This window comes from Lepidochelys kempii, chromosome 2, assembly GCF_965140285.1.
Source record: "Lepidochelys kempii isolate rLepKem1 chromosome 2, rLepKem1.hap1, whole genome shotgun sequence".
NCBI classification, from domain to species: domain Eukaryota; kingdom Metazoa; phylum Chordata; order Testudines; family Cheloniidae; genus Lepidochelys; species Lepidochelys kempii.
In genome coordinates this window covers 35,859,382-35,884,393 of record NC_136381.1, presented here as the reverse complement: position 1 = coordinate 35,884,393, position 25,012 = coordinate 35,859,382, and the positions used below count along the sequence as shown (strand labels likewise).

General features: G+C 42.2%; 1 protein-coding gene across 1 annotated transcript in view; it reads right to left on the bottom strand.

The window, feature by feature from the left end:
• Positions 1-4,977: 4,977 nt before the first annotated feature.
• DPYS (dihydropyrimidinase) overlaps positions 4,978-25,012 on the bottom strand; it is a 47,517-nt gene continuing 27,482 nt past the window's right edge. The window contains exons 5-10 of the mRNA XM_073329354.2: positions 23,780-23,936; positions 20,879-21,020; positions 19,108-19,250; positions 11,642-11,849; positions 7,688-7,793; positions 4,978-5,153 (exon numbers count right to left, since the gene is read on the bottom strand). Of these exons, the coding sequence (XP_073185455.1) occupies positions 7,716-7,793; positions 11,642-11,849; positions 19,108-19,250; positions 20,879-21,020; positions 23,780-23,936 (728 nt within the window). The 3' untranslated portion in view covers positions 4,978-5,153; positions 7,688-7,715. The remainder of the gene's footprint in view (positions 5,154-7,687; positions 7,794-11,641; positions 11,850-19,107; positions 19,251-20,878; positions 21,021-23,779; positions 23,937-25,012) is intronic.

Sequence of the window (25,012 nt, the reverse complement as noted above, 5' to 3'; positions counted from 1 at the left end):
ACAAAGTACTATACTTAGGAAGGAAAAAATCAAATGAACAACTGCAAAACAGAGAAATAACTGACTAGGCTGTAATACCACTGAAAAAGATCAAGGAGTTGTAGTGGATCACAAATTGAGTGTGAGCCAACAATGTGATGCAGCTGCAAAAAAGGCTAATATTCTGGGGTGTATTAACCAGAGTGTTGTATGTAAACCCAGGGGGTAATGTCCTGCTCTACTTGGCACTGGTGAGGCCTCAGCTGGTGTAACATGTCCTTTAAGGAAGATGTGGACAAACTGGAAAAAGAGTCCAAAGAAGAGCAACAGAAATGACGTATGTCCTATGAAGAAAGCTAAAAAAAACCTGGGCATGTTTAGTCTTGAAAAAATGAAGACTGAAAGGCAACCTAATAAATATGTTATGGTCTGATATAAAGGAGACAGTCACTGATTGATCTTCATGGCCACTGAAGGTAGGACAAGAAGTAATGGAATTAATCTGCAGCAAGGGAGATTTAGGTTAAATAAAATGTTTTTCCCAATAGCTCTAAGATTAGTTAAAGACTGGAATAGGTTCCTAAGCGAGGTTGTGGCATTCCAGTCACTGGAGGTTTTTAAGGGGGAGGTTTAAGTTGGATATTAGGAAAAACTTTTCCACTAGGAGGGTTGTGAAGCACTGGAATGCGTTACCTAGGGAGGTGGTAGAATCTCCTTCCTTTGAGGTTTTTAAGGTCAGGCTTGACAAAGCCCTGGCTGGGATGATTTAGTTGGGGACTGGTCCTGCTTTGAGCAGGGGGTTGGACTAGATGACCTCCTAAGGTCCCTTCCAACCCTGATATTCTATGATTCTAAGAACAGGTTAGATAAACACCTGGCAGGGATGGTCTAGGTTTACTTGGTCATTCCTCAGTGCAGAGGGCTGGACTAGATGACCTCTCAAGGTCCCTTCCAGCCCTAATTTCTAAGATTTTATGATTAGGGCCTTAGTGTCTGTATCTGCAATGGGAAAATGACCATTTAGCACAGCAAATGAGATGACCTAACTATCTTGTAGTACATCATAAATTTTCTTGTAGCTAAAAACCATACATAAGGGCAAAACCCAGTTACAGTCTGTGAATAAAAGCGTAGTTTGTATTCATGAAATCTATACATTAGTTAAAACGCTAATTACATTTAAAACATATATAAATTAATAGACATCTCATCCCTTCATTAATGACCAATAACCCAAGGCCTCCTCCTTTAAGGAGTACAAACTCTGGCATAAAGCTGAAGAAATCCAAATAGAAATGGCAAGTTTTGTGGTAAAGATATGAAATGTAGGTTCTTTATTTCTCCTGCCATAAAAATATGTTCAGGGAGCCTTCAAAGATTATATATTTTTCACAGATAATATACTTTCATGGTTTAGAGAGCTCAGTTTACATACATTTTTATATGACTCATAAAACTACTCTCTGTATCACACTGTGAAAACATCTGTTTTTGGAAAAATCACTAACAATTCCTGTAATGATTTGCAGCCTTCTGATCTCAGTAGGGCCACCTCAGACAACTCCTGAGCCCAAAGGACATTTGAAAATTCTGGGCATACTTACACTATCCAGCTGTCTGACAGTCTTGACTCCCAGGCTCTAGTTTTGATTATCACAGAGTCACTGTTTGACCGTCACCCTGGGCAAATCACGGAGGCCAACACTTTCAAACTTGAGATCAACATCTTTATTTAATTAGCTAAAAGAGCGGCCTGATGTGCAGAAGTGTTGAACAGTCACAGATCCCAGAACCATACAATCAGTGTAATGAGATCTATGAGCCCCACAGGTATGTGGTGTGAGGCTTTTAGACCCTTGGATGAAAGGCAGCCTACCAATGCAAATTACTATTTTTACATGCAAATGTTTATCTTCTCCTGTCCCCTCCCTGTTTTCACACTTCTGTCCCATCATCTCCCCCCCCTGCCCCCGCCTCCCTGGCAAATAGCAAAAGATGTTAATAAGAAAATGTAGTGGCTCTCTGACTGACAGCAGGAGCCACAGAGTGGGGCAGACTGCAAGAATCTGAGGTTTCACACATGTTTGACGTTTCCACTCATCAGAGATGAAGAGAGTTATCACAAACATTTCAGCAATACTGTATGGATAAATTGCCCTGCTCCCTCTGCCCCCTCAAAGCTAATCTGAGTAGTGGGAATCCAACTTAGTTCCTCCTGAATGTCCCTATTGACCACCCTGCTGAGATATCTCTACATTGTTATCCATAGGCATAGGACTTTATTGGCCTTCCAGGAGCTCATTTCTCCCACAAGCCAGTAAGTGACTCTGGGACTGTTTTTAAAGCAGAAGTCATGATTCTTAACGGTCAGATCTAGCATCACAGCCCCTACCATGCCTCTTCTGTACTTCTATTAAAGCTGCAGTATTCATAGATGGGTGGCAAACACCATCAGCCTCTGAGCTGACTTCCTCTCCTGCTTGGTCCATACATGAAAGCAGGGTGGGGACAAAAATCTTCCCACACCTCATAAAAGCTTCTACTGGTCCCACACATAGGACTGGGAGCTCCCTAACACTTCAAAGTTGGGACCCAATGGCTCCATGCATGACAGAAGGTTTGCTGGGTTCACCACTCTCCCAAGCTTTCTGAAGCACATGCTTTCCCAGCAACTGCTGTCAAATAAGGGACAATACAAGGAAACATTCAGTTTTTAAAAAAAACACACAAAACAGGATTGATGTGTAGCAAAGGCCCTACTTTTGGCTGCTTACATAGGAACAGAATACACATATAATGTCGAACCATGATATTAGCAGTAACATAGGCCTTCTGGGAATATAGTTACCTTCCAAAGAAGAAAAAGGGTTGAAATTTAACAAATGAGAAGTTTTTCATCTTTTTTTTTTTTTTTTTTTTTTTTTAAGAAACAGACTCCAGGAAACACTGACTTTTGTTAACATTTCCTTTGTCAAAACCCAGGTTTTGGTCCATGAAAAAAATCCAACAATGATTTTGAATAAAAAAGCCTTTGAAAATAGGTCTGTTTCAAACTCTGCAAAATTGAAAGTACTGCAAAAAAATTAAAATTTGAAGCTTTTTTTTTAAATCAGCTCTCATTATTGCTAACATACTCTGGACCAAGTTGCCCTGTTAAACTTTTATTGCATCCAGTTCTCATGCTTCTCTATGCGTAGTGTGTGTCATTGTGCATTGTAGAACTGATCAATGAAATTGTTTTTAATTGTTCACTTTATTAATATAACTTCATAAGTAAAGTATTATGAATGGAACTACATTCATTCATAAAACCAGGTACCCCAACAACTGGCTAATTGAGTTTCACTTTCAATCCAATTGCTGCTTAAATCACTGAAACTTGCACTGCTTCAACATTGTAACTTCTGTTCACTGTTTGCCATTCCTTACACTTATCCATGTTGTAACCCAAACTCCATTTTTACTTGTCCCAAACTCCATTTTAAAATGTTCACTTCATTTTTGCAAAACCCTGCTGTAATCCGATTAGTATAGTTTAGATGTGTGAACGAGGTATGTAGGGATGATAGAATCAACCTCCAGCCCCAGACTGTCCTGATGAAATAAAGTGTAAACACCAAGGGCTGAAGATCCAGACAACAGCCCTGACAAAGCAAGCAGAGTCCATCCTCAAAAGAAAAGAGCAAAAGTACAACTGAAGAAACATCAAAGCCAGGTCCCAGGCTGAAAGTCATGTCTACAACTGATGGGTGATCAATCACACCGAACCCAGAGGCAGCCTGACACAGCAAGACCTACAGCCTCTGGATTCAAACTGAAGCCTACAAAAAGGATGGGTGAGATGGAAGACTTTGGAGGGTAACATTCTGCTGCCAACATGGAAAGGCATCAGTGCATGCCCAACAGAGACCCAGCCCTTCCTTGCGTCCGGCTTTCCTGGCCAGTTAGCCACCACAAGCTACAAACCCAAGCCACGAACTGAAGCTACATTCAGGACTGGTAACTATCTAGCAGCTACAGAACATTTGATATATATATATGTGTGTGTGTGTATGTATACATAGATATTAGATATTAGTTATTGGTCATAAATCAAATTGTATTATTATAATAAATGTGACATCTTGTCTTGTCCCCTGAAACACTCCTTTGCAGCTGGGTAATGCTAGCAGATTTGTAGGATCACCACCAGTTTTCTCACCACCTAGATTAGCCTGGGAGAGGGGATAAAAGAAGCACCTGACCAGACTGGTTGGAACAGATCCCCAGGAGGGCCAACATCTAGCAGTGGTAGCACTACTAGATCAGAATAATCTCTTGCAGCATCTAACTTCTTCCAGGAAGGCAGAACCAAGTACAGCACTTGATAGCAAGATTGCCGTAATTCATCCACAAGCTGTTGAACTACATTCAGGAGCTACTGGGAGAAATTTGTGGCTTGTATTGTGCAGAAGGTCAGACCAGCCAATTATAATGGTCCTTTACTGGCCTTAATCTGTGAATTCGTGAACACAGAACTCCTCTCTACCAAGTGAAGCAAGAGATTTAGACTTAATCTATGATGGCTTTATGGGGCGAGAATAAAGAAAACTTGTGTTTAAGCCCTAGAAAGAAATGTATTAAAGCCTTATTATTTTGCTCGACTAGGTGATGTTTTTAAAAAGTAAAATGTGAAGAAATACCATCCCAGCAGTCAGAGTTTAAGACTTTGCAAGTAGCTGTAGTGTTAACATAGCTTTGCTTTTTTGTGTTACTCTTCTGTTATAAATGTTTGGTTCAACTAACTAAATTCCTCTAAAGCAATTACTAGAATGACAAGAGGTTTCAGAGTAGCAGCCATGTTACTCTGTATTCGCAAAAAGAAAAGGAGTACTTGTGGCACCTTAGAGACTAACCAATTTATTTGAGCATAAGCTTTCGTGAGCTACAGCTCCGATGAAGTGAACTATAGCTCACGAAAACTTACGCTCAAATAAATTTGTTAGTCTCTAAGGTGCCACAAGTACTCCTAGAATGACAACATTCACTCATTAAAGCATATTAAGATCTGTAGTGCCTATTTTGGCAGCTGGTAAATTTTGGCTCTTCAGAAGTTGATGCTGGATTTACTCACGACGGGCACCAGAATGCATTGCTTAGATGGGGCAAGCAGGATCATTTTCATCTGGCTTTATCTACAGAGAAACAAGGAAGACAATATGATACAATCTTTCAAAAGGTTTCAGAGTAACAGCCGTGTTAGTCTGTATTCGCAAAAAGAAAAGGAGGACTTGTGGCACCTTAGAGACTAACCAATTTATTTGAGCATAAGCTTTCGTGAGCTACAGCTCACTTCATCGGATGCATACTGTGGAAACTGCAGCAGACTTTATATACACACAGAGAACATGAAATAATATCTCCTCCCACCCCACTGTCCTGCTGGTAATAGCTTATCTAAAGTGATCATCAAGTTGGGCCATTTCCAGCACAAATCCAGGTTTTCTCACCCTCCACCCCCGCCACATACAAACTCACTCTCCTGCTGGTAATAGCCCATCCAAAGTGACCACTCTCCCTACAATGTGCATGATAATCAAGGTGGGCCATGCCCAGCACAAATCCAGGTTTTCTCACCGCCCCCCCCCCCTTTTTTTTTTCTACTTTGCCTTTTGTCTCCGGAAGTGGTAACAACAGAGGGAGAGCACTAAGAACTGGAAAGAATGATTACAGATCCCTTGCTCTGTTGTAGCTTTAGCCTTTGTTACTCTCTGTTACAAGAGCTCTCTCCCGTATGACAGAGGAAAACAAATAACATGCTGTTCATTGTTACTGCAACTGATGCTCTGGATGAAGCTTCACACTGCTGGAGACGTTCACAGAACCATAGAAATTAAAGATAGAAAAGATAAGTCCATAATCCTGCCATTGCAGGTTTGTTCCCCGCAGTATATTTATTCATTAGTGCCTTGTATAGCTGCATTTTACATTATGCAAGTAATGGAGCTTCTTCCCTGTCTCTTGGGATACTGTTCCACTGGCTAGCAGACCTCACTATTAGCAAATTTCTCCCCCAATGATCAGCCTAAGTTTTCCTTTGCTTACTTTTCATCTGATGACTCCTACGTGCTTGGCCCATCTTCAATTATTCCCCTGCCATGAGGCATACACCCTTCACATACTTGTTGTTTGCGGTCATTTTGCCCCCTCGTTACTGTTTAGTGAAACTATAACTTTTTAAAAATTTCTTTCTGAGTCAATCCCTTCTGCTTCTTAAACACTTAATGGCATTTTTCTGTAGGAAAGAAAAGATGTGACCAATACCCTTCTAGTGGAGCCCATCTTCCTTGAGGCAAAGGTGCTGAAAATGTCACCACCAAAAAATTGACATTTACCAACAGTAGCCACAAGCAGTATCTGAAATAAACCTGCATTTCTCTGCTTAGAATAGGGAATAACAAAAAGAACTGTAACTTAGATACTAAGGTGTGGTAACTTGGTTAATGCAACTCACTTTACTAATGCACATTGTAGAAGTGTATCTACTTAGCATGCTTACTAAAGAGTATAAAATGTGTATCATCATAATTAATACTTGGCAATTACACAGTGTCTTCACTCACCAAAGCATTTTATATACAAACACACTCATTAGGTAGGTAGGGCCTCCTTATGCCTTTTGAATATATGGGGAAACTGAGACATAGACAAGTTAAATGACTTGCACTAAGTCGCACAGTGAGAAAGGAGCAGAACTGGGGATAGAGAAGATTCCTGCTCTCTCACGGGGGACTGCACTGCCTTCTTATCATATAGTCAGTCAGCTAATATTAACTCCTTTCTTCTCTCTTATACCTTCTGAGTCAACTAAAATGTCTCTGACATGGAGCTCATCTGTCTCCTTCTGACAGAGGTTTGTGTGCTTGCCAGAAACATTATACCCCTTGGTGAGTGTATTGATTACGAAACAGGGGGGCTGTAAAATTCTTTTTTTTTTTTAAAGCTCGTTTTACTAAAAAACATCAGATTATTTCCAATTTTTCGGTAAAATTTTGAGTTGGATTTTGAGCCATTCTGTGTTTAGATTTTGTTACTGCTCCTGTTGCTATCTCAGACCTTTTCTACACTACTGGGGTAAATCAACCCCAGTTATGCTACTCCAGCTACGTTATTCATGTCGCTGGAGTTGACGTAGCTTAAGTCAACTTACTGCAGTGTCTACGCGGCGCTGCGTCAATGGGAGACACTCTCCCGTTGACTTATGTTCCTCCTCTCATTCTGGTGGAGTACTGGAGTCGACCAGAGAGCGCTCTGAGCAGACCCGCTAAATCGACCCCGCTGCATCCATCGCAGCAGCATCAGTTCCCAGTAAGTGTAGACATGGCCTCAGACATAGCTCCCTTAAAAAGGGCCGTGTTATCTCAACAATTGACTTAGCTCAACCTTTTCACTGTTCCTCAGACCCAAGTTTCACTCAAGCACTTAATTCATCCAGGCGCCAGCTCAGTTATCCCATAGGATTTCCTCTGTTTGAAGCTTTCATCAGCAAGTGGTCTTCCAAAGCATAGGCTATAGAACCTGCCATATATTTTCATCAAAATTAAAGATACAGGGCACCCACCCTCCAGGAGTGTTCAGCCCACACAAACTTGTCACATACAAGAGGGCTTGCAATATTTGTTCTGCATACGTGCAGAAAGGTGCAGAAAGGAAAGTAGAAAAGAGTTACCTGGAAGAGCCACGCTTTAGGGATATGTCTATTTTCCGCCCCTGCTGGACTGAACTGAGCCCACTTCTCCATATCGTGCTCGCTCAACAGGGACAGGCTGGCAAACCTACAAGAGAACAGTTCAGTTCTTTCTTATTTGTTTCCCTCTGCATTTGAAAATTGCACGTAACTGAAAATGAAGCCCGTTATTTCCTAGCTGCCCATTTCATGCCTCACAACATTTTCATCAGCTCTCTTGAAAATCCCAACCTACAGTATTTCAAAGTGCCCAAGAGAGTTTGACACTCAAATCCTATCAACCTTTAACTGGGGTTGGTTGGCTAACTCCCTTAAGTGCTGTTGAAGCCATTTTTAGGAACAGCTGGCCTTCTCCCATCTCATTTTACTCTTACTCCTCTTCCACTCCCAGCCTGTAGTCCAAACAGGGCCTAGAGTGTTGGGGGATCCCTCAGTAACTAGTCAATGTTGCTCAGACTTCAGGCAAGACAAATGGGTGCCCAATAGTGATACAAGATGTCCCCTCCCCTGCAGATCTGCACACCACCCCTCCAGCATTTCTAGCTCTTGTCGGAAAGAGATCAAGTTTGATTGAAGTCACTTGTAAAGACATTTTCTCTTCATGTTTTGTTTAGGGAAAATTCTCCCTAGTTCTTTCTGATGGGAAATGTAAACTGGCACAGTTACTGTAGTCTCAGAAATCCTGTGACTGCCAAGACTGTCCTTAGCTCAATTGTGAATTTGCCTCTGAAAAGATACATACAGTCCAGTTTTGTTCTTTTGTTTTTCAAGTGCCACAACTAATCTCAATTCCACATGTGGGTTGTTGCTTTAGCCATAATACCAGAATCTGGATGTAATGGTGTTCTGATACCAAGGCTCAGCCCTGCTGCTGAGACCTGCTAAATGAGCCTCTCATTATGTATTAAATAAATCATGGACCTTTCCCAGACGTGCAGATGAACATCTTGTATATTTGCTGGTGTAATATGGCTCCAGAAATGGTTTCAGTAGTAAACTAGCATTAGCATTAAATGTCATTTATTTTGCATTAGAAACCCACAGAGCCAAAGTTAAACAATGAAGACAGAGTACTAGTAATAAATTGCCCTGACTTGCAAAGTGCTGAATGTTTCCAACTTCCAATGAAATCAGTGGAATTCAGGGCACACAGCACCTTGCAGGTGATGCTCAGCACCTCACAGGATTGGGTCAAAGGTGACAATTGTTAAGCAGAGCTCTGGAAAAAGCTTGACTACTTTAGGAATGTTTGAGAAAGTACACTATAGATACGTTATGTAAAGCAGAGGTTCCCAAACACAAAATTCTTATAAACATTGAAAGGGGAACATAATATATATAAGAACCTGGGGAGATGTTTAAATGAAGAACCTGATTTCAAGACAAATATCAGGCAAAGAATCAAGAATAATTTGGGTCAGATCCTCATTTGGTGTACATCAGGATAGCTCCATTTTACCAATTTACACCAATCTATACAAGATCTGTATAAGATCCAGCCCTTCTTTTTCCTTTGTGAAGCTAAATAAACAGTAATCTCCTTTTAATTCTCAGCAAAAAGAATATATTTTTTAGGAGGTTGGCAGAGAGAAAAAAGCATTTTGTAACCCTATTTGTATTATGTATGTCAATTAGCAGGCAGGCTACCAATTCCTACAGGAAATGCGTTTACAGAGCAGAAGTCAGTTGGAAGAGAGAGCAAGACCCACTTAACCTCTGGCACATATATTTCATCCGGCCAGAAGAGGGAAGTATTGGAGCAAACAATATACCCAATTAATTGGTTTGGAAACATTTCAAACTTGCAAAAAGCTCACATGTATGTTGATCTGTTTCAGGGCTAAGAAAGTGTTATGAATATTACTGATTCAGGGCAGGATTTTCAAAAGCACATAAGTGCTTAAGAAGCACAAGTCACTTAGGTGTTTTTGAAATCCCACCCCCGAGGCAGCAAGGCTAAAGCAGCAAAAATATGTCTCATGACCAGTAGTACATGGTGAACAGGCATAAGATAGTCAATCTAAATGTTTCACAGATTTCCTCCTTTAGTAATTTAGACACTGAGAACTTGATCATGGAAAATGCTGAGCATCAGTTTGATCCAGCAAAGCATTAAGCACATGCTTAACTTTAAGCATATGTGTAATCCCACTACTGGGACTGTGCATTGCTGGATCATAGAATCATAAATATGTAGAACTGCAAGGGAGCTCAGTAGGTCATCTAGTCCAGTCCCTTGCACCGAGGCAGGACTAAGGATTATCTAGACCATCCCTGGCAAGCATGTGTCTAACCTGTTCTTAAAAACCTCCAATGACTGAGAGTCCACAATGTCCCTGGGTAATTTGTCCCATTGCTTAATCTGGTCTTCCAAAGTGCTTGCAACTCCTCCCAGCTTGGTATTGTCTGCAAACTTTATGAGTGTACTTCCTATGCCATTATCCAAATAATTTATGAAGATATTGAATAGACCCAGACCCAGGACAGAACTCTGAGAGCCCCCCCCCCCCTTGATACACCCTTCCTGCTTGATTGTAAACCATTGATAACTGCTCTAAGTAAACTTTTCCAACCAGATGTGCACTCACCTTACAGTAAATTTATCTAGACTATATTTCCCTAAATTGTTTATGAGAAGGTCATGTGAGACAGAATCAAAAGCCTTACTAAAGTTGAGATATATCACATTTACTGCTTTCCCCTTATCCACAAGGTTGATACTCTGTCAAAGAAGGATTTTAAGTTGGTTTGACATGATCTGTTCTTGATAAATACATGTTGAATGTTTCTTATTTTCTTCTACATGCCTACAAATCGATTGTTTGCTCCATTATCTTTTCAGATACCGAAGTTAAGATGACTGGCTTATAATTCCCTGGGTTGTCCTTATTCCCCCTTTTATAGATAGGTGCTATATTTGCCCCTTTCCAGTCCTCTGGGAGCTCTCCTGTCCTCCATAAATTCTCAAAGATAATCACTAATGACTCAGAGATCTCTTCAGCCAGTTCCTTAAGCATTCTAGGACAGTGGTTCTCAAACTAGGGCCGCTGCTTGTTCAGGGAAAGCCCATGGCAAGCCGGTTTGTTTACCTGCCGCGTCCACAGGTTCGGCCGATCGTGGCCCCCACTGGCTGCGGTTCGCCGCTCCAGGCCAATGGGGGCTGCAGGAAGCAGCGTGGGCCGAGGGATGTGCTGGCCACCCTTCCTGCAACCCCCATTGGCCTGGAGCGGTGAACTGCGGCCAGTAGGAGCTGCAATCAGCCGAACCTGTGGACATGGCACGGCAGGTAAACAAACCGGCCCGGCCCACCAAGGGCTTTCCCTGAACAAGCGGTGGCCCTAGTTTGAGAACCAGTGTTCTAGGAGGTATTTTATCAGGCCCTGCCAACCTGAAGACATCTCACTTGTTTAAGTTATTCTTAACTTGTTCTTTACCTATTTGAGCCTCAAATCCTACAGTCTTCAGCACCTTGCAGGATTGAGCCCCAAGTATCTAACTATGAAAGAGCTAGAAAATTGCTGATCTTTATTCACAGTTTAGGATCTCATTCTGTGAGGTGCTGAACATCTATAACTTCTGTTAAGTCAATGGCGATTACTGCTGCTCAGAGCTTATCATGATTAGACCAGTGTGACCACTTGTACAATGAATGGGACCAAGATTTCAAAGGCACATGATCCCAACCTCCAACTTACACAGATATACCTGAGAACTGGAGTTAGCCCCAGGTGTTTTTGTGTGAAAAGAGGAAGAGCAACCTATAGCTTCACCTCTAACCTACAGCTTCACTTTCTCCATTCTGGACACATTCCGATCACAAAGGCAAGTGAAATAATCACAGAAACCCAGACCTCCTCCCCCCAACCCAAAAAAGCTAATTTTCCTCAAACTGCACAAAGATTGCAAGTGCTACAGCAATGTATTGTTTTAATTAACCTCATCCTGCTGCTTGATTCTTTTGTAGACATATTCAGGGAATGGTTTACGTGTAATGTATTTGCCGTCTCCTGCTGTGACATTGAAAACGCCACCTTCGTACACCACTTTGCCTCTTGAAATGGTCACAACTGGGAGCCCATGGCAGATCATTCCTTCAAATATATTGAAATTGTTGGCATGGTGATGTGTCTTTGCAGATATAGTCCTGTTTTCAAAACAAACAGAAACCCAAACAAATTATTATTATCCTTACATTCGACTCCAACATAAAGCTCCAAGAAATGGAGGGGGGAGAGAATTTAGCTGTATTATTAAACTGCAGCTTTGCACTATAGATCATGGAAGCAGCTGTAAAAATAGAATACAGCATTAACATTTCATTGAAAAGTAATTGCATTTCAAAAGAATAAAAAGGGATTTCAAATGCAAGAGACTTTGCAGCCTTAAATGCAGAATTTTCCACTGCAAAGAGGTTAGTGTAAAAAAACAGATCAGATCCTTGTTTTTGGATTTATTTCATAATTTAACAAATATGTCTATGTTCAAAATTACAGCCTGGAAAAAATGTGTCCTTTCAACCAAAGTGAGCTTGCAACCTCTGGTTTGAAAAGTTTGGCTCTGGCAAGTAAGAGATTGAGAAGTATTAACAAGACAAGACCCTGGAGAGTCAGAAGTTGGTAATGAATATTGGTCACTGCTAGACTGGCCTGGATTTGAACTGGTGACCTAGAGCTCAACACCATGTTCCCACGCTGTGTCACTTTACTATACTGGGGCTATGATGATACTACTTTGCACTATTGTACCACCATTCCTCCAAGGATATAAAGCAATTTATGTTAAATAAACACCACAATACTACTTTGAGGTAAAGGAGCATTATTATCTCCAGTTTATAGATGGGCAGACTAAGAGACAGAACTAAGGGTACATCTACCCAGTGAGCGGTTGTAAATCTCAGAGCCCAGACCAACAGACTTGGGCTCACGCTATGCCACTAAAAATAGCTGCGTAAATGTTTGGGCTGGAGGTTGGGGTCTGAAGCTTAAGGAGGAGCTTCAAAGGCCGAACTCCAGCCCAAGCCACATTATGCCTACAGAACTATTGTAAGTGCCATAGCTCAAACCCGAGTCTGTCAACCTGGCCTGTGAGACTCCCTGTATAGATTTCAGAGTAGCAGCCGTGTTAGTCTGTATTCGCAAAAAGAAAAGGAGGACTTGTGGCACCTTAGAGACTAACCAATTTATTAGAGCATAAGCTTTCGTGAGCTACAGCTCACTTCCTCAGATGCATATCGTGGAAACTGCAGCAGGCTTTATATATACACAGAGAATATGAAACAATACCTATTCCCACCCCACTGTCCTGCTGGTAATAGCTTATCTAAAGTGATTTCCAGCACAAATCCAGGTTTTCTCACCCTCCACCCCCCCACACAAATTCACTCTCCTGCTGGTGATAGCCCATCCAAAGTGACAACTCTTTACACAATGTGCATGACAATCAAGCTGGGCTATTTCCTGCATAAATCCAGGTTCTCACATCCCCCCACCCCCATACACACAGAAACTCACTCTCCTGCTGGTAATAGCTCATCCAAACTGACCACTCTTCAAGTTAAAATCCAAGTTAAACCAGAACATCGGGGGGGGGGGGGGTAGGAAAAAACAAGAGGAAACAGGCTACCTTGCATAATGACTTAGCCACTCCAAGTCTCTATTTAAGCCTAAATTAATAGTATCCAATTTGCAAATGAATTCCAATTCAGCAGTTTCTCGCTGGAGTCTGGATTTGAAGTTTTTTTGTTTTAAGATAGCGACCTTCATGTCTGTGATCGCGTGACCAGAGAGATTGAAGTGTTCTCCGACTGGTTTATGAATGTTACAATTCTAATAACATCAGCCACACTATCAGAGGCTCGTTCACCTGCACATCCACCAATGTGATATATGCCATCATGTGCCAGCAATGCCCCTCTGCCATGTACATTGGTCAAACTGGACAGTCTCTACGTAAAAGAATAAATGGACACAAATCAGATGTCAAGAATTGTAACATTCATAAACCAGTCGGAGAACACTTCAATCTCTCTGGTCACGCGATCACAGACATGAAGGTCGCTATCTTAAAACAAAAAAACTTCAAATCCAGACTCCAGCGAGAAACTGCTGAATTGGAATTCATTTGCAAATTGGATACTATTAATTTAGGCTTAAATAGAGACTTGGAGTGGCTAAGTCATTATGCAAGGTAGCCTGTTTCCTCTTGTTTTTTCCTACCCCCCCCCCCCCCCCAGATGTTCTGGTTTAACTTGGATTTTAACTTGAAGAGTGGTCAGTTTGGATGAGCTATTACCAGCAGGAGAGTGAGTTTCTGTGTGTATGGGGGTGGGGGGATGTGAGAACCTGGATTTATGCAGGAAATAGCCCAGCTTGATTGTCATGCACATTGTGTAAAGAGTTGTCACTTTGGATGGGCTATCACCAGCAGGAGAGTGAATTTGTGTGGGGGGGTGGAGGGTGAGAAAACCTGGATTTGTGCTGGAAATCACTTTAGATAAGCTATTACCAGCAGGACAGTGGGGTGGGAATAGGTATTGTTTCATATTCTCTGTGTATATATAAAGCCTGCTGCAGTTTCCACGATATGCATCTGAGGAAGTGAGCTGTAGCTCACGAAAGCTTATGCTCTAATAAATTGGTTAGTCTCTAAGGTGCCACAATTCCTCCTTTTCTTTTTCCCTGTATAGATGAAACTTAAAAGATGAAAGGATTGTCTTAATGAAGAAATTGACCAGAATAACTCTTCTGTAATAGCTCCCTGTCTGGACATTCTATTCTGGAATAAAAATCACCATCTTGTGAAATAATTAGTGTGATTTATGTATAGCTTATTCTGCAATAGCTATTTCCGTACTGAGAAGCCCTAAATGGCTTCTCACAAAAGTAAGATGGTCACAAAAAAAGTAAGCTAGTCACAAAAGTAAGACGGTTAAAATCCTTACACTCATCGTGGAGGCTACTTCAGCATACTATAGCAGAGGCACATCAGGTAGACATATCGCTAAACAAAAAGAGACATGAAATTCATGGGAGATGGCACAAATAAGAAAGAAATCCAATGGCAGTGATAAAATTTACTAGATGACATAATGGATTTTCTGGACACTGCCTTCCACAAAGCTCCTTTACACCTGTGTAATATAGGTATTAATCTTCAGAAAGTACTGCATAAGCTCAGTACAGTCTCCTTAATAGCCCTTGATAAAATAAATTAATTGATTGATTTTAAAAAACTCTCCATAGTTACATGTGACCCTTAGGAATCCCTGGTAATAGCCACAATAGTTGAAGTGTCCCAGGACTTGCAAAAGTAGAAAGAATGACCAAACACCTGATTAAACAGAAGCCAGAGCAGCACTGATTGACCCAGAGAGCATGACAATACAATTTTGCATCAAAGTGTTTGTGGTTATCATTGACAAGATCATCACTGAGCATCATTACCAGGAAGCTTCTGAAAGTTCCTGTATTTGCTTTGAATGTCTGCATGATATTGACTGCTCAGCTAATGGCACTTGCATCTGAACTGCTGCTGCCAATGTTCAATCTAAGTGCCCAAATCTGCCATCTTTATTGGGGCTGCAAATGGCCACATTTTGAGCAATGGGATTTCTGTTGGATTAAGGAATTACTCAATGTAAGGAAGGTATAATCTGATTGCAAGCATCCAAGACCTGAACAAGAGAGTACATTGATGAGTTTAAGTACTTCAGCTTTGGTTACTAATTACATAGGTTCTTGTTCCAAGCTAGACATTATCAAATGCAGACTGAGATCAACCATACTGGGACAGAATGAACACAGCCATTTGGTTTAGTAGGATTATTAAAGTCATCAGGCCTGGTTCTTCTCTTGCTCACTTCACTGGAACTATACTGACTTCAGTAAAGCTACTTTTGATTTTGAGTGAGTGTGCGTGGGTATATATAAAAGAATAAGATCTGCTGAAAATATCATTACACATGTGTTACACACACACAATTGTATGTTTCCTAGTTTTTTAATGACACCTTTCACCATGCTATCTAATTGCGGGTATTAAACGTATGAAGTGTTCAAAATTATGCTCACATTTCAAAGGGGTTAAGAACACCGTGACAGCACAAGTTGCTCTGCTAATGTGTTGTGTTTCTCTTTCTTAGGAAAAATAACAAGCAGTCTCTTGGCAAAGAGTCGTGTGCAGCTGGGGCTGAAGACTGACAAAAAACGTGACAGATACAAGTTGCTAATTTTTATTTTAAATGAGCGCAGATTTGTCCACCAACATTAGATAAATGCATAGGCACTTAGGCCCTGATCCTGAGCCTATTGAAGTCAACATAAGGGCTCCTATTGATTTCAGTGATCTTTAGATTAAGCCTGTTAAAGCCTGACCCTACAAGAAGCTCTGCTCCCATTGCCTTTGCAGGGCCAAATCACTACTTGTCAATGTCTCTCAGGCATTAAAAGGTGTCAGTGAAACAAGAGCTGACAGTGTGTGTTTGTATATGCACATTGCTGTGCGCTCCCCACTGTCCCTCCCCTTTAGAATGTAACACTTAATTGCTTTTATTTCACTGGGGTTTGGGTTGTCAGCATGCACACACCATACAACCGCCAATGAGAGCAATCAGGGGTGAGGGGGAAGTTTCAATCAACATGTATTGCACGTTCATGGGCAAAGCCTGAATAAAAACAATACAGGTCAGTGAGTACAGCTACCCACACACATTTTCCCTAAGACTCTTCATTCACCATTTAAGTACAGGATTTTCGGGGGTGCTGTGTGTGTTGGGGTCTGTAAGAAGATGCCATGTAGCATAAATACGATAATATTACAGTTCTTTTCCTATCCAAGTGCTGTTTAATGAATACGTAAATATAGGAGCTTAAAATAATCCTAAATTGGTAGAAAATAAGTTACTACTGCTGCTGCCTTGGGCTTCCAATAATTTTTATTATATCTTTTCTAGTAGTTTTAGTTTGTACATTTGACATGTCTCTGCTTGGACTGCTTGCCCCTACGCAGAAAGCATTACAACTAGGAGACTGAGGTTTTTAAATACATACACAACTGAGACTTATGCACCACACTTTTTCTGCAAAAATAACTAGTGAATCCTGCAGAAATAGGCCAAATATTTCAATGTGAAATGGACCCTTAAAATGGAAGTCTTGGCCAGACTGGTGGAGTGTTGGAAATGGAACCTGTGTCAAGTGCAATAGCTACTGGCTCATTGAGCTGTCACTCTGAATCCTATAGATTCTTATAACCTGAGGAAGAAAAGAAAAGCAAAGCAAAGCAAAACACTCAGCATGCACCGAAAACACCCAACTTGCTGTTACTGTGCAATGACACAGAAGGGCTAATGCAGCTGATTTTGTAGGTTTTTTTTAACTGCCTCACATCACCATTGGTAATCTTTCAGAGAGATGTCAGAATCTCCCCTGCAGGCCTCCTCTGTCAGGCTCCACTCTCAATTCTCCATAGTTACGAATCAGCACTTGACCAATTCTTTCTGCTAGTATCATCCAATGCTTTAAAACTGCAGCCCCATTGCATCCTACCACGGGGACTGAGGCATGTTAGTGATGCTAATGATTTTGTTTCAAATGGACCAGCGTCTAACATTTATTAATAAATAAGAAGAACGCAGCTCTTATGAAATTTCAAATCATTGCCAAAATGCAACAAAGCTCGTGAGGCTGGCTGTGCGTAATATTTCAAATGGTTGAAGGCTGTCAGCTAGCTTCATTTTTCCAGTAGGTTGTGTGTGCCCTCTTTAGGATTTTTGGTGAAACATATAAAGATGCTACCAGTGAGAATTAGCATCACCTATATACTTAGGCTGTGTCTACACTACAGACCTTAAAGCAGCACAGCTATACTGCTGCAGCTGCTCGGCTATACGGTCTCCCGTGTAGCTGCTCTATACCAAGGGGAGAGAGCTCTCCCGTCGGCATAATTAAACCACCCATCAATGAGCAGCAGTAGCCACGTTGGTGGGAGAGCGTCTCCCATTGACATAGCACTGTCCACGTCGGCGTGTCTGTCAGTCAGGCCCGCCGCTAGGCGCCAGCTAAGCAAGCTGGTGCCTGGGGCGGCGCTGCTGAACGGGTGGCACTCCGGCTGTTTTTGGGGTAGCACTCCGGCAGTATCCCCGGCGGCAGCCCCCCTCCGTTGCTTCCCGCGGCAGCAATTCGGCCGCAGCTCCCTCCTGTTCTCTACGGCGGCGGCGTATTCAGTAGGTTTGGGGGGTTTTTTGGTGTTTTTTTTTTTTTTTTTTTGCTGCTTGGGGAGGCAAAAAATGTAGAGCCAGGCCTGCTGTCTGTCAGGGGGATGTTTATTTCACATTCCTGACTGACAAAAGTTTCACCGACAAAAGTACTAGTGTAGACATAGCTTTAGTAATGTACTCATCTCACAAACCACTGTATGGGCTCAATTCTGCTCCTGTTACAGTCAAAGGCAAAGCTCCCATCCCATGCAACAGGAGCAGGATCAGATCCTAAACAAAAAATGCATTTTCTGAACTTAAAATTCATCTGTCCAAATAAGGAAGCAGAGCCTTGCTGACTGAAAAGATACCCACAGAAAAACTGCACCTTTGTAGTTGGAACTGAAACCTGTGGCAAAGAACTTATAACGTACACTCACCAGTGGGTGACACTAACTTAACTGGTTGGGGCAGGGGCAGAATGAGGCCTGGTCTCCACCTTCTTAGACTAGGCACTAACCCAGAACACCCCTCGCACTGTCCTTGAGTTCAAGGATTAGGATTGTGCTAGAGCCCTTCGTAGGGAAGCCAGGGATGCTTGTTTCCTGTTCCCGTCTTCTTGCACTGGTGGGAGGCTGAACTTAGCCAGCATGGATCATAGTTACACAGAGGTCTCAGTGTGGTTAGTGTCATGTACTTCTTGTTTAGAGTTGGATGCCTGGCTGCTACTAGCCGGTCAGGCTTCTGTATCAGATATACACGGATTACAAAGCTTCCTTCTCAGAGATACACTTCAGATGTGTTCACCATAAGGTCTTTTAATGCTCTGACAGGTTTGGCTAAGTATACAGCATTTGACACCCAGCGCCACCTTGTGATTGAACTGTATAATAGAGTTTAGCACTCCATTAGTTAGTTTTACTCTTCAGACACACGGGTATTTAGTATAATGTACAAAGCTTGTTGTTTTTCTATAAGGTCAGCAGTCCAGAAAAACATTTACAGTCTGTCCAGACATCAAAGACGTCTGTTTAGATACACTACTGTAAGTGCCAAATAACCTGAAAATAATTTATGTGCAGTGCTGTTAAAATAAGACCTTCTTTCACCCCACCGTGGGGACTTATTGCACTACAAAATGCTTTCATATTTCCTTTTCCACATAAAAGGCTGGACGGATAAGATTGGATTACTCAGACCATACCTTGTAGCTTTTGGGTCCCAAATAACGATGTCAGCATCAGAACCCACAGCAATTCTTCCCTTCCTCGGGTAAAGGTTAAAGATCTTAGCTGCATTTGTGCTGGTAACAGCTACAAATCTGTTTTCATCCATTTTACCACTGTGCTGCAAAACAGTACATGGAAGCAAAAACACTAATTTTGTCCGGAAGGAAGGAAATAAATTTCTGTAATCAAAACCACATGGCTGAGTGGTGTAGAGGTCTCAACTAACAACACACCAATCTTTTCAATAACTATCTGTGCTGTATTGATGAGTTTAAATTAAACATGAATATCATGACATTGACACACACATTGTAATGTACATTAGCTGAGTTTGATACAATAATTTTCTTTTAACTTTCCAAAAGTGGTACTTCAAAGAGTAATGGATCTGATCTCAAAGCCAACCACTCAGAGTCTGCACCCCTGAACCACCTTTCCCCCACCCCAACCCCCTGCCCCAGCCCTGATCCCCCTCCCACCCTCTGAATCCCTCAGTCCCAACCCAGAGCACCCTCCTACACCCCAAACCCCTCATCCTCAGCCCCACCCCAGAGCCTGCACCCCCAGCCGGAACCCTCATCCACCACCGCCCCCCACCTCCCCTGCCCCAGCCTGGAGCCCCTCCCACACCCTGAACTGCTCATTTCTAGCCCCACACCAGAACCCATACCCCCCCCAGCCAGAGCCCTCACCCCCTCGCGCACCCCAATTTCGTGAACATTCATGGCCCACCATACAATTTCCATACCCAGATGTGGCCCTTGGGCCAAAAAGTTTGCCCACCCCGGTATAGAATGGTGGGGAGAGAAATGAAAGGAAAGAAATTGTGACTGCCTTAATTGCACTGGTGCTCTGGAAGGAGAAAAGTTTTAGCTATAAAAAATCAGCATACCATTCTACACGTATGAAAAGAGAGAGCTGTCATGACTAAGTCCCATTTGGTGATCTTTCCTGAAAAGTTACTTTGACCACACTGTTACCCTTTCAAAAGCAGCAAATGGTAGGTGTGTTTCATGACTCGCTTGCATAGTAAATCTGGAGGCAAATTCTGTCCTGATTTACGCCCTTGGGAATCCCCCCTGACGTTACACAGAGTGTAAATCAGGGCAGAATACCACCCAGAGTGTATAAGATGTATATTTGCTTTGCATCCCAAGTCCAGGATAACAAAATAGATCATACTCAATAGAGGGGGGGGTGGGCATTTCTTAAGTGATAAATTAATATATTTTGAATGTACATTACCAGCATGAAATTCAGATTCACCAGGTAAAAGGAGTTCAATTCAAATTCAGTTAAACCAGTGTTCTCTAGAGCCTTTAATAGTACTGAATTGGTCAGAGTGTTCTACATTCCAGTGCCAACTCACGCAGCGTGTGGAAGATAATCAACACTTCTGAAAGCCAGGTCACTTATTTAGATTTCTAGCTTTACCCATAAATGTTTGAAAAATGTGACTGCTAGCTTTCAGCTTCTGTTTTTGGTTATAGTCCAAAGGGCCTGATCCTGAGAGGTGCTGAGCACCTCCTTTGAGGGCACTGGATCCTGGAGTCAATGGGAATTGAAAATGCATTACCAAAAATTGCATTTGGGTCCTTGCCACTTCATCTAACCAGGTGCCGTAATAGCTACTCTAAGGGATCTGGGAAGCTAGTATTTTTAAGAAGTTATTTTAGCTTTTGTTGGGGGTACAGGGTGGATTTTTCTGCTCCAACATCAGCTTAATCATGAGGAAAAAATACTCACCACTCCTTTTTCCCATATGACAGACATCCTGTCCTCTACACCATTCACCCCATTAGGGATCTTGGTGAAATCATCCCTCCCCAGGGCTTTCTGGCAGATGTCGAAAGTGCAGTTGTCAGTTCCTGTCACAGTTAGGTCATCACTATAAAGAAACAAGATATGCCATGAAGTGAAGTATGCCATCACACTCCTATGGACATGAGAGCTTGTGGGAAGGCTGGCCATGCCCAGCTATCCCTCCTGAAAAGAGCAGCTAACCCTGCCAATCTGAGTTCAGTTCCTTGCCCCCATGAAGAGTAACTTCTTCCAAGTAGAGACATCCAGCCCTCCTCTGCAATGCAGTTCTCTCCTACCATACCCACATCCAACTTTTCTATGCTTTGTTTTAGATATTTCAAAGGCCTTCTGTGTGCAGGTAGCATCCCCACTTTGCCTCAACCAAAGGGACTGGTTCTGCTCTCATGCTAATTTTACACCAGTGTTATTGAAGTTCAATGGTGTTACTCTTCATATGCACCAGTGTCAATGAGAAGAGAATCAGGCCCCACATCTTGGGCAGATGACTAGGGAGGAGTATAAAAATATTGCTCAAGCATGCAGGAACATAATCAGGAAGGCTAAAGCACAATTGGAGTTACAGCTAGCAAAGGATATGAAGGGTAACAAGAAGCATTTCTACAGGTATGTTAGCAACAAGAAGGTGGTCAGGGAAAGTGTGGGACCCTTACTGAATGGGGGAGGAAACCAAGTGACAGATGATGTGGAAAAAGCTGAAGTACTCAGTGCTTTTTTTGCCTTGCTCTTCACAGACAAGGTCAGCTCCCAGACTGCTGCACTGGGCAGCACAGTTTGGGGAGGAGGTGAGCAGCCCTCAGTGGTGAAAGAACAGGTTAAGGACTGTTTAGAAAAGCTGGACATACACAAGTCCATGGGGTCAGATGCAGTGCATCCAAGGGTGCTGAGGGATTTGGCTGATGTGATTGCAGAGCCATTGGCCACTATCTCTGAAAACTTGTGGCAATCGGGGGAGGTCCTGGACAATTGGAAAAAGGCAAATATAGTGCCCAGTCAGCCTCACCTCAGTCCCTGGAAAAATCATGTAGCAGGTCTTCAAGGAATCCATTTTGAAGCACTTGGAGGAGAGGAAGGTGATCAGGAACAGTCAACATGGATTCACCAAGGGCAAGTCATGCCTGACCAACCTGATTGCCTTCTATGATGAGAAAACTGGCTCTGTGGCTATGGGGAAAGCAGGGGACATGATATACCTTGACTTTAACAAAGCTTTTGATACGGTCTCCCACAGTATTCTTGCCAGCAAGTTAAAGAAGTATGGATTAGATGAATGGACTATGAGGTGGCTAGAAAGCTGGCTAGATTGTTGGGCTCAACGGGTAGTGATCAACGGCTCGATGTCTAGTTGGCACCCAGTATCAGGTGGAGTGCCCCAGGGGTCGGTCCTGGGGCTGGTTTTGTTCAACATCTTTATTAATGATCTGGATGATGGAATGGATTGCACCCTCAGCAAGTTCACAGATGACACTAAGCTGGGGGGAGAGGTAGATACGCTGGAGGGTAGGGATAGGATACAGAGGGACCTAGACAAATTAGAGAATTGGGCCAAAAGAAATCTGATGAGGTTCAACAAGGACAAGTGCAGAGTCCTGAACTTAGAATGGAAGAATCCCATGCACCGCTACAGGCTGGGGACCGACTGGCTAAGCGGCAGTTCAGCAGGAAAGGACCTGGGGACTACAGTGGATGAAAAGCTGGATATAAGTCAACAGTGTGCCCTTGTTGCCAAGAAGGCTAATGGCATATTGGCCTGCATTAGCAGGAACATTGCCCGCAGATCGAGGAAAGTAATTATTCCCCTCTATTTGGCACCGGTGAGGCCACACACCTGGAGTATTTTGTCTAGTTTTGGGCCCCCCACTACAGAAAAGATGTGGATAAATTGGAGAGAGGGCAACGAAAATGATTAGGGGTCTGTGACACATGACTTATGAGGAGAGGCTGAGGGAACTGGGCTTGTTTAGTCTGCAGAAGAGAAGAGTGGGGGGGGGGATTTGATAACATCCTTCAACTATCTGAAGTGGGGGTTCCAAAGCAGATGGAGCTAGGCTGTTCTCTGTGGTAGCAGATGACAGAACAAGGAGCAATGGTCTCAAGTTGCAGTGGGGGAGGTCTAGGTTGGATATTAGGAAACACTATTTCACTAGGAGGGTGGTGAAGCACTGGAATGGATTACCTAGGGAGGTGGTGGAATCTCCATCTTTTGAGGTTTTTAAGGCCCATCTTGACAAAGCCCTGCTGGGATGATTTAGTTGGGTCTGGTCCTTCTTTGAGCAGGGGATTGGACTAGATGACCTCCTGAGGTCTCTTCCAACCCTAATCTTCTATGAGTCTATGATCTGCAAATACTGCAGAATGACAAATTAATTCCCTTCTTGAGGTTTGACTTACTTTGTTGTTTCAGTCACCAATAAAGTCTCAGCTTAAGCATTCTCCTCATGGCTGGTTTCGTAAGGGTTCCTGCGGGACGCCCCAGTCTCTGCTCCTACTTCCTTCTGAATAGAGGGTCATGCCACTGGAGTGAACAAGCCCTAACTGGCACAATGAGTCAGCAGAATTTACTCAGCAGTTTGATGCAGGGTTCAAACTCCTGCTAACCAAAAGGGTCAGCTAAGGAGCCGGGCATCCCAAGGTGTGGTTACAGATCCTGCCACTGATTACACCTGCCAATGTGCAGCCTTGCTGCCCCATTACTGCTTTGCTAGCAACTTTATTTATTTATTTATTTGAATACAGAAGTGCTGTAGCTGTGACCTGTTAATAAATCATCTAATAGGTCCCATACACAATACAGCAGGACTTGTCACTGCTTTTTAGTCTGCTTACTTGGCTAGTAAATTCATGAGGAAATCAGGTGTTGAAGGGTCTGGCCTCAGTGGAGGTCCCATGACATGTCCTGCGGCGTGATGCCATTCTTTATGCCAGTAGTGAGTGCCATCTGTACCAAGACTAGCAGCAATAGGTTCCCCATATACTACCTTCCCTGAAAAACAAACATGACAAATTAATATAATCATTAAAAAGCATTTAAGGCAACAAATACTGTAAAATGCTGGTTTTGTAGTTTCTTTTCCCTGCTCTTCCTGAAGATGGTGGATTTAAGTTTGAAAAAACATGTATAGTCTCTGTCATCTTAAACTAGACACTAAGGTACAGTAGAATACAACATGTAAACTGCAATACAGTGTCTCCATTGTGAATATATTATTGATCATCCTCCGCTATGTTTTCTTATGTTGCTTGGGAAAGCTTTTTCAATTATATTTCTGTCAGATATACTAGTATTGATTTTTTTGTATAGTTTGCTTCATGTGTAGAAGACATTTCAAAAGGAACCTAGTCCCAGGTTATATTAAATTATATCAGAGGTCTGGAAGTTTCCTCATAGTGGGATAAATAAATTTGGAATGATTGTTCTTCTTGGTATTATAAAATGTGTCAATTATGTGGTGGTATAGGTGTATAGAGAGAGACCTTCCAAGTTTACATTTTTAACTGTCTGAACTACAATTGTGTAACAGGCAATCAAGAGAACAAAACTAACTTGGAGTAATTTTGGAGAGATGTTGAGCTAAAAAAGCTAAGAAAACTTCTGGTCAACCACAGGGACATTTTTAATCACTGTAACTTTAAAAGTCTTTTAACAAAAAAACAAAAAAGCCTCACAGGAAAATTCTACCCAGATGTATCATATGAAATTTCAGGGGGAATGTTTCTTTCTGGGGAAGGTGGCAATGTTGGAGCTTGAAAATAAAATTCTTACTAAAAGCTGCTAGCATCAACCATGATTACAGAGTGGCTAATTCACCACACAATCAATGGAAAAAATAAAATAACAAGCATTATCAAAAACTTAAATGAGATCAGATAATTTTAGATGACTTTCACTGGTATTAGCACTGCACATTCACTGATAAGGCCCTAGTTCTGGTGAACCTCTATAACAGAATATTGAAATCAAAGATGCAATATATCTGGAGTCAGTAACATTACAGCTGGTTAACTGAAATCAGGCTGCCCAAAATATCATAATGGTTCCACGTGCGACTGGCTATGTTC